Source organism: Danio aesculapii, chromosome 20 (assembly GCF_903798145.1).
Source record: "Danio aesculapii chromosome 20, fDanAes4.1, whole genome shotgun sequence".
NCBI classification, from domain to species: domain Eukaryota; kingdom Metazoa; phylum Chordata; class Actinopteri; order Cypriniformes; family Danionidae; genus Danio; species Danio aesculapii.
The window spans coordinates 49,790,375-49,806,559 of record NC_079454.1 but is presented as its reverse complement, the minus strand read 5'-3'; the positions used below and the strand labels follow the sequence as shown (position 1 = coordinate 49,806,559).

General features: G+C 39.6%; 1 protein-coding gene across 1 annotated transcript in view; it reads right to left on the bottom strand.

The window, feature by feature from the left end:
- cd109 (CD109 molecule) overlaps positions 1-16,185 on the bottom strand; it is a 65,818-nt gene that overhangs the window by 38,922 nt on the left and 10,711 nt on the right. Inside the window, 10 exon segments of the mRNA XM_056480641.1 lie at positions 3,441-3,659; positions 4,357-4,470; positions 4,558-4,672; positions 5,974-6,082; positions 8,354-8,432; positions 8,515-8,604; positions 9,063-9,215; positions 12,623-12,799; positions 13,494-13,556; positions 13,629-13,727. Of these exon segments, the coding sequence (XP_056336616.1) occupies positions 3,441-3,659; positions 4,357-4,470; positions 4,558-4,672; positions 5,974-6,082; positions 8,354-8,432; positions 8,515-8,604; positions 9,063-9,215; positions 12,623-12,799; positions 13,494-13,556; positions 13,629-13,727 (1,218 nt within the window).

The following is a 16,185-nucleotide window of genomic DNA, read 5'->3' as shown; positions in this document are numbered from 1 at the left end:
GACATAATAGTGTGATCTGTTGGGCGTAGCACAGTGCTCTTTCAGTAAAGGCACAGCTAAACAGATGTGTTTTCAGTTTTGATTTGAATGTGCCTAATGTTGGAGCACGTCTGATCTAATGTTGGATGCACACATTGTCCAGGAGGGGGAGAAGATTAGTTTCTTTTTTGAGTCTTCAATGAGGTTTGAGTTTTTGTTCATCACTTAAAGGATAAAAAGATTTGATCATTCATTTCTCCAATCATCAGGTTTGAGTCATTCTTTCACCACATGAAAAACAGAAGCCAATCATATGCAGTCAGAGGCAGAAGAAGATTTGATCCATTCATCTATCGAGTCCTCGGGTTTGAGTTGTACATGAATAAAAGACTCAAAAAAGTGAACTAATAATGGGTTCTTTCGGCTGTGTGTATTAGTTTCAGTCAGCATGAACTGGAAGCTGTGATTTATTGCGTTTTATTTCCATATAGTGATGCAGTTTCTAGAGAAATGGAATATTAAATGAGATAACAGTGGGCGTGGCTTGTTTTTTCTACTGTGAGCTGATTGGATGTAGTAAAGTAGGCATTTCATTCAGAAAGATCGGGGAAAGGGTTTGTGGAGAGTTATTACAACCTAACAGACTCCTCCTGGCGTCCGTTCTTCGTACGTGGATTACTCAGTTAGCAGGATTTGGTTATTGACGATTTGGCATGATCCAGGATAGTTTCGTTCTTCAAAACTGATCCGAGACTTGTTGTCATAGCAACAGTTCTGGTAGCTCAAACCTGCTCGGAAGCAGGCTCATTTCATATAAACAGGATTAGATCTGGTCAGTTCAAGCAAAGATAATACTGAAAGTATGTACCCATTTCTGATATTTTTTTACAGTAGTAGTTATATACACTTGTGAGAATAGTAAATATATATTTTAAACTATATATAAAGTTTAAAAATATATATCAATAAAACTTATGCAATCTGCACTCTGAAATAAAAGTACATAGACTGTCACGTGGTGGTTCAAAGAGAAAATTTATTGATATGGACTTTTTAGATACAAACATGTGCAATCGTTTTAGTACAATTTGTGTATGATAATTTCCATAATAATAATCAACTTTTTTTTAAAGGAATAATACATTTATGCAGTCATGCACATGTTTTGACAGCTAATATGATGGTGAGTTAATGTTTTACAAAAGTTGCAAACATCTTAACCAACAAAAAAATGCTTTTGTGATGCTAAATTAATTTAAACATCCAGTTATTCTTTACACCGATTAAGAAACCGGCTACTATAATACTACAATAATAAAGAAAATCCCCCCTAACTGTAAAACTTAATAAATTGCTAAATACTCCTGACACATGAAAGTGTAATGCCTGCAGCTCACAACAAATGTGAAAAGTTATTGCGTATCATATTTAACAAACCGTTTCCTATGAATAATATGTAACTTGCTTGCATGGATAATTGAATATTAATCAGATGATGTCATTACTCTGCTGTGCCGTCAGCCAATCATTGCATTGCTGATCATGATTTCGAGGATCGATAGATTTGCCCTTCACAACACGCGCAGCGATCTCAGATCAGTTCATCCAGATATTTTAATCTGATTCACGAACTTGTTTGAAGAACCAAATTAGCCAGAGATCAGTTATCAAGATTAAAAGATCCAGGATCTGCCAAATCATCTTAGATTATTTAATCGAGGTACGAAGAACAGACCCTAGCTCACCATTTCTGTTTGTTGTCAAAACTGACATCTGGAGGGGCGTGGTTACGTATGTTAGCCACGCCCAATACCTCAGACAGACGTAATATGAGAATTGAACTGAAAACAAACAGGAAGTGCATTTTCAAACATCAATTGTAGATTAAAAGGGCTAACTATTGTTTTTTTTTTTGTTCTTAATGCTAAACACAGATGTTCACTAAAAAACTAGCAATGTAAGCTAACAACCTCAACATGGTGTGTTTTGATTTCATTTGCACTTTAGGTTTATATGGGACTGCTGTGTCGCATGAATGAATGACTCAAACTTGAAGACTTGTCAGACGAGCTGAGTTGAGCTAATCATAAACAAAAGACCCAGGAAAACAATGACTGATTGTTTTTTCTTTCTTATAGCATTTTAGTTATGACTTGTTTGTAGTGTGATCATCGTTTAGGCTAGTTGTTGATGTGTTTGGAAGCAACTTGTAACATTTAAAGGATCTTGTGAAGCGCTATGAAAGTGCTGATTTTATTCCATGTCTGACGTAATCTCATGATTCAGAAAATGAAGAGAGGGCGGGACGTAGAGTAGCTCCTCTCCTTTTCCAAAAACAGCCAATAGTGTTTAGCTTTTATCACAGCTCTGCCAGTGAGAGTGGTTGAGCTCAAGTTCCTCAAATGAAAAGCATCTTGAAGGGGGCGGGGCATGTCAGATACTAGAGAGCATTTGATTGATCAGAAGATTTGATGAGAAACTGTAGTATGAGGTGAAAAAAAACAAATCACTGACTACGTTTACATGGACACCAATAATCAAATTATTTACCTTAATTTAATTAAGACAATAATAAGATTAAGAGGTTTACATGAGTTGCTTTTTGAATATTTCCTTTATGATCCCGTTTCACGTCATTGCGTCATCACTCTATCCGCATTTCCTCCGGAGTTTCAAGTAATTTCATGTGTTTCATTATTAATTTGTCGACTTTAACAGCGGTTTGGCACTTTTACTTTCATCCAGGCATGCCCCCCGTGACAAACGAGATATTGGATGCAACCATGAACTGCTGGAAGAGTGTTGTTTTAATGGAAGTTCATACCGCATGCTAAATGGAAGAAAAAAACCTCCATATTTCACGATGCAGGTGTCTGTGATCTGCACTGACTCGGTAGGTGCAAAGAGTGTCAAACAGTTGTGTGTGTGTGTGTGTGTGTGTGTCACAAAACGTGGCGAAAAGCCCTAAATGACGCTAATAGTTTGATTAAGGTGTTTACTGCACTTCAATAATGTGACTAAAATCAGCATACTCCACACGTCTATATTCGATTTCTCTTTAGGTCAATTATGACCTTAATCTGATTAAATTAATCAAAAAAACGATGTTTACATGGTTAACTCTTAATCAGAGTATTGTCTTAGTCGCATTAAAATCGAATTATTGGTGTTCATGTAAATGAAGTCATTGATCCATTTAGGCGGAAGTGACAAACTGCAAACTGAGCATGTTTATATCAGTGTTATATTTTCTAAACACTACTTTTGTCAGTTTTGGAGCTTATGAATATCCTTAAAACTGCCTAAAACTAACATCTAAAAAAAGGCCATAATTTCACAGGACCTTTAATCATATTTTCTCAAATTGAACAAAATGACTCGAAAAAAAGATTCGTTCATCACCCTGAACATGACTCAAAGAGTCAGTAAAATGATTCGATCTTCTCATGAGTAATGCTTACCTTGACTAGAACAGTTTTGTGGAGCCAGTCTGAAGAGTAGACGGACGTGGCTTTGACAGAGATGGGAATTTCTCCCAGCATCGTGGCTCTGATGGGGAACAGAAGCGTGGTGAAGTTCTGACTCAACACCGACACTTTTCTCACGTTGGCCACGGAAAAATCTGCGCTGTCTGCTGACACAAACTCAAACATCCCGCTTTCTGCAACTACTACAATCACCTGTGATGGAAAAAAAAACAGCTTCAGCTCATAGTTTATTTTACATCTCACTTTCATCTAAATGATCATCACAGTTGTTTGAGCATAAACAACATCTGTAAAGTTTTGATTGAAGCGAGATCATTTCTTTGACAGAAATCACTACAACAAACTATCCTGAATTTGTGACATCAAGAATCCTATAATTAATGTAACATTTACTGATATATTGCACAAGACAGTCAGCCAATCAGAACACACTAGGCCAGCAGACCAATCAGAGCTCATTTTTAAACAATTTCTAAACAATTTGTGTTGGCTCAGTGGTTAGCACTGTCGCCTCACAGCAAGAAGGTCGCTGGTTTGAGTCCCGGCTGGGTCAGTTGGCATTTCCCCCACAGGCCAAACACATGCGCTATAGGTGAATTGAATAAGCTAAATTGGCCATAGTGTACTGTATGTGTGTGAATGAGTGTGTATAGGTGTTTCCCAGTACTGGGTTGCAGCTGGAAGGGCATCCGCTGTGTAAAACATATGCTGATAAATAAAGGGACTAAGCCGAAGGAAAATGAATGAATGATCACAATGGTCACAATCTAGCCTTTAAAAATATCTGACCTCGCAACCCTTTAAAATTTTATAATAAGGCACTTTAATAAGCAATTAATGAATAAACTATCAAATCAAAGAAAGGTTACAAACGTCAGACGTATCTCACCTCCAAATCTACATCCATATAGTTGAATAAATTGACTTCCAGCAGCAGCAGTTCTCCACGGATGAGGAACGCCGGGAGGTCCAGCGACAGGAAGAAATCTCTGAACACTGTCAGCTGGGAATCAGACATCTTTAGAACAATCTGTGTCTGTGTTATGCATGTTAATAATCAGTGATAGGTGAAGTGTGTGTGACGTATCACCTCTGCAGGAGCGCTGATGCCCAAACCCAGATTCTCAGACATGACGATAGCAAAAGCCACCCATGAGGTCAGGCTGTCTGGCACAGTCAAGGAGAAGACCGCTGAAGAGGAGTCACTGCAACACAACATAAACACACACAAATCCGTCACATACAATTTACACATGAAAAGTTTACATATAATGAGAAATCCAGAAATATTTGCATTCATTACATGAAATCCTGAGCTTTCAATGCAGATATTGTTGCACATTTGTGGACCCCAAAACCAGCCATTTATTTGATATTGCGGAATTTACATTACATGTATTTATATCATCACATATATAACAGAATCTAAAATCTAAATAAATAAGCTTTCCATTGTTGTTAAGATAACTCAATATTTGACTGAGAAAAGACTATTTCAAAGTCTGGAAACTGACAGTTATAAATTAAATTAAATTAAATGCATATATATAATTTAATTTTTAATGATTTAATTAGGACAGTAAGGTCTGACTTTGCTTAGACAAAAGTCTTGTCACTGAAATGAAATAATGTCCAATATAGAATATAAAGTCATGCTTCAGTGGAGACAGAATGAATATTGTGTCTGACTCCATCATGAGCTTGGAGGACTGCATCCATACATCTCTGCAATGACTCAAATCACTGATTAATAAAGTCATCTGGAATGGCAAAGAAAGCGTTCCTGCAGGACTCCCAGAGTTCATCAAGAATCTTTGGATTCATATTCAATGCCTCCTCCATCTTACCCCAGACATGCTCAATAATGTTCATGTCTGGTGACTGGGCTGGCCAATCTTGGGGCACCTTGACCTTCTTTGCTTTCAGGAACTTTGATGTGGAGGCTGAAGTATGAGAAGGAGCGCTATCCTGCTGAAGAATTTGCCCTCTCCTGTGGTTTGTAAGTAATGGGCAGCACAAATGTCTTGATACCTCAGGCTGTTGATGTTGCCATCCACTCTGCAGATCTCTCCACACCCCCATACTGAATGTGACCCCAAACCATGATTTTTCCTTCACCAAACTTGACTGATTTCTATGACAATCTTGAGTCCATGCGAGTTCCAGTAGGTCTTCTGCAGTATTTGTGATGATTGGGATGCAGTTCAACAGATGATTCAGCAGAAAAATCCACCTTCTGCCACATTTACGAATGATCAACTAGAAGTCAAGTTATTATTTCTTGCTCTTAAATTTTGATTTCATCCCCGATTTTTTTTTATTTTTATTTTGGTCCCATATTAAGTGAAAAGCCATGTAATGATGGTATGGATGTATATTCTGCCTTAAATGTTTTGACTGAAGATAATAAGCAAAAACATAAACCCCTGATCATGGGTTAACAAACTGGATGTACATTTATTTCCAAGTGAAATCAGCTCAAGGTCAGACAGATTTCTTCACACACCTCACATTAGCATCCAGCCAGATCCAGGTTTCAGGAAAGTCTTTTCTCTGTCTGGGCTCTTGAATACTGCTGTCAGGCATCGCAGTCATAAAGAGTCCCTCCTCCCCTGCTGTGGATCACAGGAGCATTCGTCAGGAAACCATTAGCAAAACATAATTTCTTTACTTTTAATACAGCAGGACACTACAGAAAAAAAAATCTTAGTTTTTTTATTTTTCAAGCACTAAACAGTTTTGGACTATTTTTTGCTTTCATAACTTAACATCTAGACTACAATGGAGGAAAAAACATCCAGAATGCACATTTAAGTGTTTAATACACTTTATACTGTATATGTGAACCTGAACCACAAAAGCAATCTTATGCTGTGCGGGTATAAAATATAGCCAAAAATACATATTATGGGTCAATATAATTTTTTGTAAGACAAAAAGCCTTAGAATATTAAGTAAAGATTATAGTGCATGAAGATTTTTTTTCATCACCTATGATGAAAATCATCTTTTGTAAGCTGTTTGGACAGGATGTGTAGGTATAGTGTGTTCACAGTCATATTGGGGTGATAGAAACACAGCAAGTCTCTTTTTTTTATATTTCCTGATGTTCAGATAGGATCCAAATCCCTCCCATTTTGAGGCCCACCGCAACCTAACGTAGGAGTATGGTTTCCCCACCCACCGAATTGATTGACAGCAGAGTATTAACATTTCTCCATAGTAACGTGTATAATCATATCAATAAGACAGGATGTGCACAAAGCAGCTGAGATTAAAAGTTCTGTTCAGCTCGCTGTGATCATCAATCATCAACGTTTTTAAAACAGTGCATGTTTGTAATGAATTACAGTGGTTTTACCATCTTTACTTTATCAGCACAGCTGCGTGTCAGTACAATTAAAAAAGAAGACGCTTTAATCCCCGTTTGTGGACGTTAAATCAGGTTTATTTGTACATTAACATTATGGATATCCATACAGCAGTGGATATTAACCTGTATCCTGTCACGTTTGCAGTACAAAAACCAACCCAGGCTCATTCTGAGAACGTAGTCCCGGGGACGTTTCTGGAGACCGTGAAATACGTAGCCGGGGGTACGTACGGTTGCATTTAATTTTTTTAAGCGAACGCTGCGGGGCGGTGTGACGCCGTTCCCTTCGGCGCTTGCCGGCCGGCCAGCCGGCCGCTCGCCTCCGTGTGGAGGGCTTTCCCGCTGCAGCCAGTTTGTCCGGTTAGCTCTTCGTGTACTCTGGCGGACTCGAGGCGCAGAGAGGGGCTGACCACGACGACGACGACCGGGTTCGAGTCCGGGGAAGAGCGGTTCCAGAAATCAGGTAAGAAAACAAAAACAAAATCCAAAAAATGAAGCGAACAAGTTCGTCACAGGGTGAGAATGTGGTCAAAATCCGAAAACGTGGTAAAAATCAGACGAGGGCTTTTCTTTTTCTGGACGGCTTTTGTGAATCGTCGTTGGTTGGGTTTAGGGACGGAGGAGGGTGGGTCAGCCGATTGGCCGGTCGCACAGTCAATCATTCTGTCATCCAGGCAGACAGGCGGAAGGTCGTTCGACAGCGGCCTCTAGCGGGTTTACGCGAGAACGGCGCGGGAAAAAAGCGCGCACAGCGGCCTCTCGCGGACTCGCGAAAACAAAAACTGCACAAATACGTACCTCCCGGGACGTATTTCGCGGTCTCCAGTAACGTCCCCGGGACTACGTTCTCAGAATGAGCCTGGGTTGACAAAAACAGTGCAAAACTAAACATGCTTTATAACGACATTGTGTGTGACTTCTTGTTGCAGAAAGGCTTGAATTAACTCCACAACAAATATATCAAATACCAGTTGGGAAAGTAAGGGAGACCTGCTTCATTCTTGTCTGTCACTGTGCTGTTTATCTACATGAAGGCTACATGCAGGAACCAGCTCACTTGCATTAAAGGCACAGGCCACAAAAACAGCTACAATATCCAAACAGCTCAAACTTTCCACATTTAAAAAGGTCTAAAAAAATAATCTGATGGGTGTTTTGAGCTGAAACTGAGCTGAAACACAAAAGACTCATCTTAAATCTTGAAAAAGGGGTAAAATAGTTGCCCTTTGAGTATTGTTGACGTATATATGAAGTACTTTATGTAGTAAGTATTCTATGTGCAATTAAATATTGCTCTAATCGTGGACAGAAAAGATTACTTTTATATACTAAAAGTGGGCCAATTTAGTCCCAAGTGGTATTCAATTAGTACGCTTTAAATGCACAATTAAAGTTAAGTAATTACAATTACATGTAAGTAATTAATTTGAACCTCAAGTGAACTTAATACAAATACACTACATTTCTACCTATCGGTCGGTCAGTTTCAGGCGAATTCAGCTTTTAAACTTACGGAACATTGGAAACATCTCCTGATTGGTCGCCATCTCCTGATTCAGCCTGGCATCAGTCAGAACCGTGACGCCGCAAGCCTACAGAAGCAAACAATCGAGCATAAACAAGCGTTCTCAGATCAAAATCAGGCGTCATACGACACGCGTAAATCCCATCTACCGTGAATACAGAATACGGATCTCCCATTTTCATGCCTCTGTTATCCGTGTGGGTCATCTCTCTGCTGTACGACAGAAATTCCTCAAGCACCTGGAAAACAAACATGGAGGAGCTCAGATTGCTGATCAGGTTTTGTAATCGCTGGCGTCATATAAAAAAAGTTCGAGCTGTTCCGGGGTCAGCGTTTTGGTGTTCATAAACCCACTATTGTTGTGAATGTGCTCCAGAACAACAAATTGCACAGCACAATGGTGTCTGTACTATCAAACCCGTTCACCTAGTCCTGATAAACTGCCCTCCTATCAGTTTCTTGGCTTTGTTTGCGAGTGAAACCTGGGTGGGGTGGCGGCGTTTGGTTTCTTAGCATAAGAGGTTTTAGTTATCGTGTGATCTTTTTGTGGGATGAACAATCGTCTGGATATCCCAAAAGATGATTTCCCACACTTTAACACTCAATGCGGTGAGTTAGATTAAGATAACAGGTGAGACAAAAGCATAAGTATGTTGGACTGATGTCACTGCGTGTGATTTGTATGAGACCATGTTACCGTCTTCTCCGAGAGGCCATTGTCTTCAGCTGAGTTCAGCGTGGCTTTGTCTACCACCAGGATTCCCAGCACAGATCCAGGTTCGGATACAGAAACAGATAGAGACACGGATTCTGCTGGTTCTGTGCGATCCTGACTCCAGCGCACAGACACCTGCGGTTCACATACACAGTAATTCATTATTAGAATGAGAATTTAATATGAATCTATATCTAAATTGCAACTAACATGTAATAAAGTGTTCACAAACATGGCATTTAGTTTAGTTATATAAAGTGCTCAGCATAATTGAGTACACGCCATTTTGAACATTTTTATCCATTTCTTCATTTATTAAACAGATATATTTATTAAAATATTATTTTAGTCACCAAACATATTAAGAAATTGAAAGATAACACAATAAAATTCAAGTGACATATTGCAAAAAAAAAAGTACAACCTACAAAACTTAAACTACATTTTTTTGCTTCTCTTGATTTTTCCTCTATTATAAATTTGTATTTAATATTTTTCTCTAACATATAAATTAGGCTGTACTTGTTTTTGGACCGTTATCGTAAGTTATTTTGTTAGATAAGCTCCCGATTTTGCTTCAGTACTGACTAATCTAATGTATATGCACAAATATAATATTGTAGCGCTTCCTATTTATAAATTAAACTTAAAAGAGAGATTTGTGAGGGGTGTACTTATATATGCTGAGCAATGTATATATACAGTGAGTAGGGAAAGTATTCACACCCCCTTACATTTTTCATTCTGTTATATTGCAGCCTCCATTAGCTAAAATCATTTAAGTTTGTTTCTTTCCTCATTAATGTACACACAGCACCCCTTATTGTCAGAAAAACACAGAATTGTTGACTTTTTGTAGATTTATTAAAAAAGAAAAACTGAAATATGACAGGGTCCTAAGTATTCAAACCCTTTGCTGTGACACTATATTTAACTCCGGTTCTCTCCATTTCTTCTGATCATCCTTGAGATGGTTCTACACCTTCATTTGAGTCCAGCTGTGTTTGATTATACTGATTGGACTTGATTAGGAAAGCCACACACCTGTCTATATAAGACCTTACAGCTCAAAGTGCATGTCAGAGCAAATGAAAATCATGAGGTCAATGGAACTGCCTGAAGAGCTCAGAGACAGAATTGTGACTAGGCATAGATCTGGCCAAGGTAACTAAAAAAATTCTGCTGCACTTACGGTTCCTAAGAGCCCAGTGGCCTCAATAATCTTTAAATGAAAGATGTTTGGGATGACCAGAGTCCTTCCTATAGCTGGCCATCCGGCCAAACTGAGCTATCGGGGAAGAGCTTTGGTGAGAGAGGTAAAGAAGAACCCAAAGATCACTGTGGCTGAGCTCCAGAGATGCAAGAGGTGGTTTATTTACATTTACAGAATTTATCGCAAGATACAAAATTCCTATTACATTACAGGAATTTACGATACTAACAGGGGCATTTCCTGCTGGTAGACATATGCTGTACAAAAGCAGTGTATGTTCATCAGCGCTTTCTGTTTGTCCTCCTAAACCTGAACAGACCTCAGTCGGTTTTATCTGTCTCTCTGGATTTAAGCCTAATAATCACAAAATTAGATCTTTAATCTTAAAGGAAAATACCTCTATACCATATGTTGATTTTTACTGGAACAATATCTTTAATAATGTAAACTGGACTTAAGTATGGTCATTACCTCAAAAATGTTTTATTAAAAATAAGGCTAAAGAAATATCATTTAAATTACTTCATAGAGTTTATCCTACAAAAATAGCTCTACTAAAATTTTAACTTGATATTGAATTAGAATGCTGTTTTTGTGAAAGCTTTGTGAAACTATTTCGCATTTATTTTGGTCTTGCCAATATACTCGACTTTTTTGGATTAATGTTGAAGCTTTTATTGCTCATAATATTTTTAAATCATTTTCCTTATCTTATAAACATGTGATTTGAGGTTATTATGTTAAGGATCACTCTTTAAAAGATGCTGGTTTTATTATAAACTTTATTTTATTATTATGTACATTTCACATCCATAAATCCAAGTTTGCCAAAAACAAACCTCTCTTCATGGTGCTAGAATAAGAGATTCAAATGTATATACAAGTGATTTCTAAGTCTAAAAATAGAAAAGCAATTAAAACAATTAATATATGCTCCTCCTTTAACATTTTCTTCTCATTTTTTCCATTTTTGTTAAGAAATGTAAAGTGATTTTGTTGTGTAAGAAAACTGTACATGCTGGTTCTTGTACGGATGGGAGAAAGTTGTAGAAAGTCAACCATCACGGCAGCCCTCCACCACTCAGGGCTTTATGACAGAGTGGCCTGATGAAAACCTCTCCTTGGTGCAAAATACATGAAAGACTGCCTGAAGGACTCCAATATGGTGAGAAATAAGATTTTCTGGACTGATGAGACCAAGATGGAACTTTTTGGACTTAATTCTGAGCGGTATGTGTGGAGAAAACCAGGCACTGATCATCAACTGTCCAATACAGTCCCAACAGTGAAGCATGGCGGTGGCAGCATTATGCTGTGGGGGTGTTTTATAGCTGCAGGGACAGGACGACTGGTTGCAATCGAAGGAAAGATGAATGCAGCCAAGTACAGGGATATCCTGCGAAAATAATGAAGGAGTGGCTTCACAACAACTCAGTGACTGTTCTTGAATGGCCCAGCCAGAGCCCTGATCTAAACCCAATTGAGCATCTCTGGAGAGACCTAAAAATGACTGTCCACCAATGTTTACCATCCAACCTGACAGAACCGGAGAGGATCTGCAAGAAGGAATGGCAGAGGATCCCCAAATCCAGGTGTGAAAAACTTGCATCTTCCCCAAAAGACTCATGGCTGTATTAGAACAGAGGAGTGCTTCTACTAAATACTGAGCAAAGGGTCTGAATACTAGGACCCTGTGATATTTCAGTTTTTCTTTTTTAATAAATCTGCAAAAATGTCAACAGTTCTGTGTTTTTCTGTCAATATGGGCTGCTGTGTGTACATTATTGTGGATGAATGAACTTAAATGATTTTAGCAAATAGCTGTAATATAACAGAGTGAAAAATTTAAGGGGGGAAAAAATCATTCGCCCTCCAGTGAATTTATTTTTCTTTTTTAAATATTTCTCAAATGATGTTTAACAGAGAATGGAATTTTTCACAGTATTTCCTATAATATTGTTTTCTTCTAGATAAAAGTCTTATTGGTTTTATTTCAGCTAGAATGAAAGCAGTTTTAATTTTCTTAAAACCATTTTAAGGTCATTGTTCTTGGCTCCCTTAAGCTTTTCTTTTTTTTTTAATTGTCTACAAAACGAACCATCGCTATACAGATTTGCCTAATTGCCCTAACTTGCCTAGTTAACCAAGTTAAGCCTTTAAATGTCACTTTAAGCTAAGTACTAGCATCTTGAAGAATATCTAGTCAAATATTATTTACTGTCATCATGGCAAAGATAAAATAAATCAGTTATTAGAAATGAGTTATTAAAACTATTATGTTATGATTAAAAACCTGACTTCAACAGTATGTGTTATGATGAGCTCTTACTGCGTTTCTGAGCACTTCAGTGAAAGAGACGTGTAGAGCGTCATTCACGATCTCTCCATCTGGAAGTGTGTGATAAACCACCACACAAGCCTGGGGAGCCCACAGGTGATCTGTGTTCAGACTGAAGGAGGACGACTGAACTGTCCCAGCATCCACCACTCCAGCACGAGACGTCACCTGTAAAACAGCCAATAATAATACAGGATTAAAGGTGCGGTCACACTGGACTTTTCTTCCCATAGACTTCCATTCATACGCACGCGAATGCATCAGACTGGAAACGCAAGGTCATGCGTCAAGTTTCGCAGGTCGCTGCGGTGCAAAGTTCAAGCTTGGTGAACTCTGACCTGCGAAATCGCATCACTTGACTGCACATTTACATGATTTGATTCTCATTTTAAATACATTTTGTTATTTATAGCATTTACAAATAACCTTTAAATGTAATGCAATTTTAATACAAAAATACAAACATGCAATCATAATTAAATTGTTTTCATTAGAAAATACATTTGATATATATATTTATATATTATGCATTAGTCTTTAATGCAGATTATATGTATTTAATCCAAACTGTCAGAAAAAAATATTTTATATTATATATTACATTATAGTATACTATATATTTAAAACAATGTATAGTTATAGTTTTAAACAATTTTCAACACTTTTTGGGTATATATAATTAAAATAATATAAAATCCATCTGAATCACAGAATAAATTTTTAAAAAATGTGTTCAATTAAAAGTACATTTTGTGAACTCATATTAAAATTAGTACTAATAACGGAGTACTTTTTAGTATTGGCTTTGCCAAGCATAAAGCTCAGTCCTAAAAAGGATGCTTGTTTGATTCATAATACTTACAAGGTAGTGGAATTTGGTCAAGTTAAAACTGCTCTCCAAAGTGAAATTCAGCGGCCGTCCAACCTGCAGAAATCAATCAGACTGTCAGTGAAAACTCAAAGGAAAAAATACAGCATGTTTCAATTTCTAAAGTACCTGAGGCTTGTTGTCTCTGTGAAGCTGAATGTAGGATTTACTTGGCGAAGAATAACTCCTGTAGAGCTGAAGATGCTGGACTGTGTCTTTAAACCTTGCCTGAAACCATCATGAAGACAGGCACATCAAACCTACACTCCTGTACTGCAAAGCCATGAAATGTAGAGCTGCACAATTAATTTTTAAAAGTTTCATAAGCATAAATGACAACTGATCTCTTTGGGTCAGAGGTTAATTTGAATGTAGAGATTCAATAATTAATTCATTCTGCTGGGTCGCGAGGGCAGCAGTCTTAGGAGAGAACCTCAGACTTCCCAAGGCATTCCCAGGCCAGCCGAGAGACATAGTCCCTCCAGCATGTCCTGGGTCTTTGTCGAGGCTTCTTCCCGGTGGGACATGCCTGGAACACTCCCTAGGAAGGCATCCAGGAGGCATTTAAAACAGATCCCCGAGCAACCTCAGCTGACTTCTCTCGATGTGGAGGAGCAGCGGCTATACTCCGAGCTGCTCCCGAGTGACAGAGATCCTCACCTTATCTATAAGGTTGTGCCCTGCCACCTTGCAAAGGAAACTCATTATGGCCACTTGTATGCATGATCTTGTCCTTTTGGTCAGGACCCAAAGGTCATGACCATAGGTGAGAGTAGGAACGAAGATTGACCGGTAAATCGAGAGCTTTGCCTTTCGGCTCAGCTCCTTCTTTACCACAACTGACTGGTACATCGACTGCATTACTGCTGCACCAATCTGCCTGTCAGTCTCACGTTCCATCCTTTCCTCACTCGTGAACAAAACCCCAAGATACTTGTCCATAAAAGTTATGAACAGAATTGGTGAAAAAGGGCAGCCCTTTCGGAATCCAACATGCACTAGAAACAAGTCTGACTTATTGCCGGCAATGCAAACCCAACTTCTACTCTGTTCATACAGGTGTGAGACAGCCCTTATCAAAGCACCTCTTACCCCATATTCCCAGAGCACTCTCCACAGAATGCCACGAGGGACACGGGAGTATGCCCAACCAGTCCACGTGTTTTGTGGACTTGGAGAAGGCATTCGACCATGAACCCTCAAGCACCCTGGTGAGGGTATAGAGCTGGTCCAGTGTACCACAGCCTGGACGAAAACCACATTGTTCCTCCTGATAACTAGGTTAAGCCATCGGCCGGATCCTCCTCTCCAGTACCCTGGCATAGACTTTTCCAGGGAGGTTGAGGAGCGTAATCCCCCTATAGGTTAAGCACACCCTACGGTCCCCCTTCTTAAAAATGGGAACCACCACCCCAGTTGCCCAGTCCAGAGGTACTGTCACAGACCTCTATGCGATATTGTAGAGACGTGTCAGCCAAGACAGCCCTACAATATTCAGAGACCTAAGATACAAAGGGTGAATCTCATCCACCCCCAGTGCTTTGCCACTGTAGAGCTACAAACTACTTTAGTGACCTCAGCTTGGGTGATGGGTGAGTCCGCCGCTGCATCCCCAGTCTCTACTTCCTCAATGAAAGACATGTCAGTGGGGTTAAGGAGATGCTCAAAGTATTCCTTCCACCTCTGACAACATCCCCAGTCGAGGTCAACAGCTCCCCACTTCTGCTGTAAACAGTGTCGATGTGGAGCTGCTTTCCCCTCCTGAAGCACCAGACGGTTTGCCAGAATCTCTTTGGTGTCACTTCCGGTGTCCACCGCCGGGCTCATGGATTGTCGCCTCGACAGGCACCACCAACCTTACGGCGACAGCTCTTCACTGCCACGTCAACAATGGAGTCAGAGAACATGGACCACTCGATCTCAATGTCTCCAGCCTTCCTCAAGATCTGGTCAAAGCTCTTCGGGAGATGAGGGTTGAAAATCCCTCTGACTTGAGGTTCAGCCAGATGTTCCCAGAGGACCCCCACAATACGTTTAGACCTGCCAGGTCTCTCCAGCTTTTTTTCCCCTCTCATTGTATCCAACTCACCACAAGGTGGTGATTAATTGACCCTCAAGGACTCCAAGAAGTCAGAGTACTCTGCACTGGTGTTTGGCCCATAGGCACAAACAACAGTGAGAGACCTATCCCTGACCTGAAGGCGCAGGGAGGCGACCCTCTTGTTCACCAGGGAAAACTCCAACACATGGTGGCTAAGTGGAGTTCCAGAGACCCAGTTGTGCATAAGGTGAGCCAAAGTATCTCTAGTCAGTACCTTTCCACCTCCCGCACAAGCTCGGGCTCCTTACTTCCCAGTGAGGTGACATTCCATATCCCAAGAGCCAGTTTCTGTGCCTGACGATCGGGTTTTCATGGTCCTAACCTTCAACCACCATGCATTCCAAAATGCACCGGTCCCTTACGGCTCCCCCTGCATGGTCCCACGTCGCTCCTTCGGGCCAAGCCCGGTCAGGTTTCATGGGAAAAAACCTGGCCACCAGGCCACATACCAGCCCTAACTCATTGATCACAATGTAGAGATGTGATCAACAAGCGTTTAATAAACACATGGAGATCATATGGAAAATTCTTCTAGCATTATTATTTCTGCATTAAAAACTTGTGACAGAAGTGCTGAGATAAAAG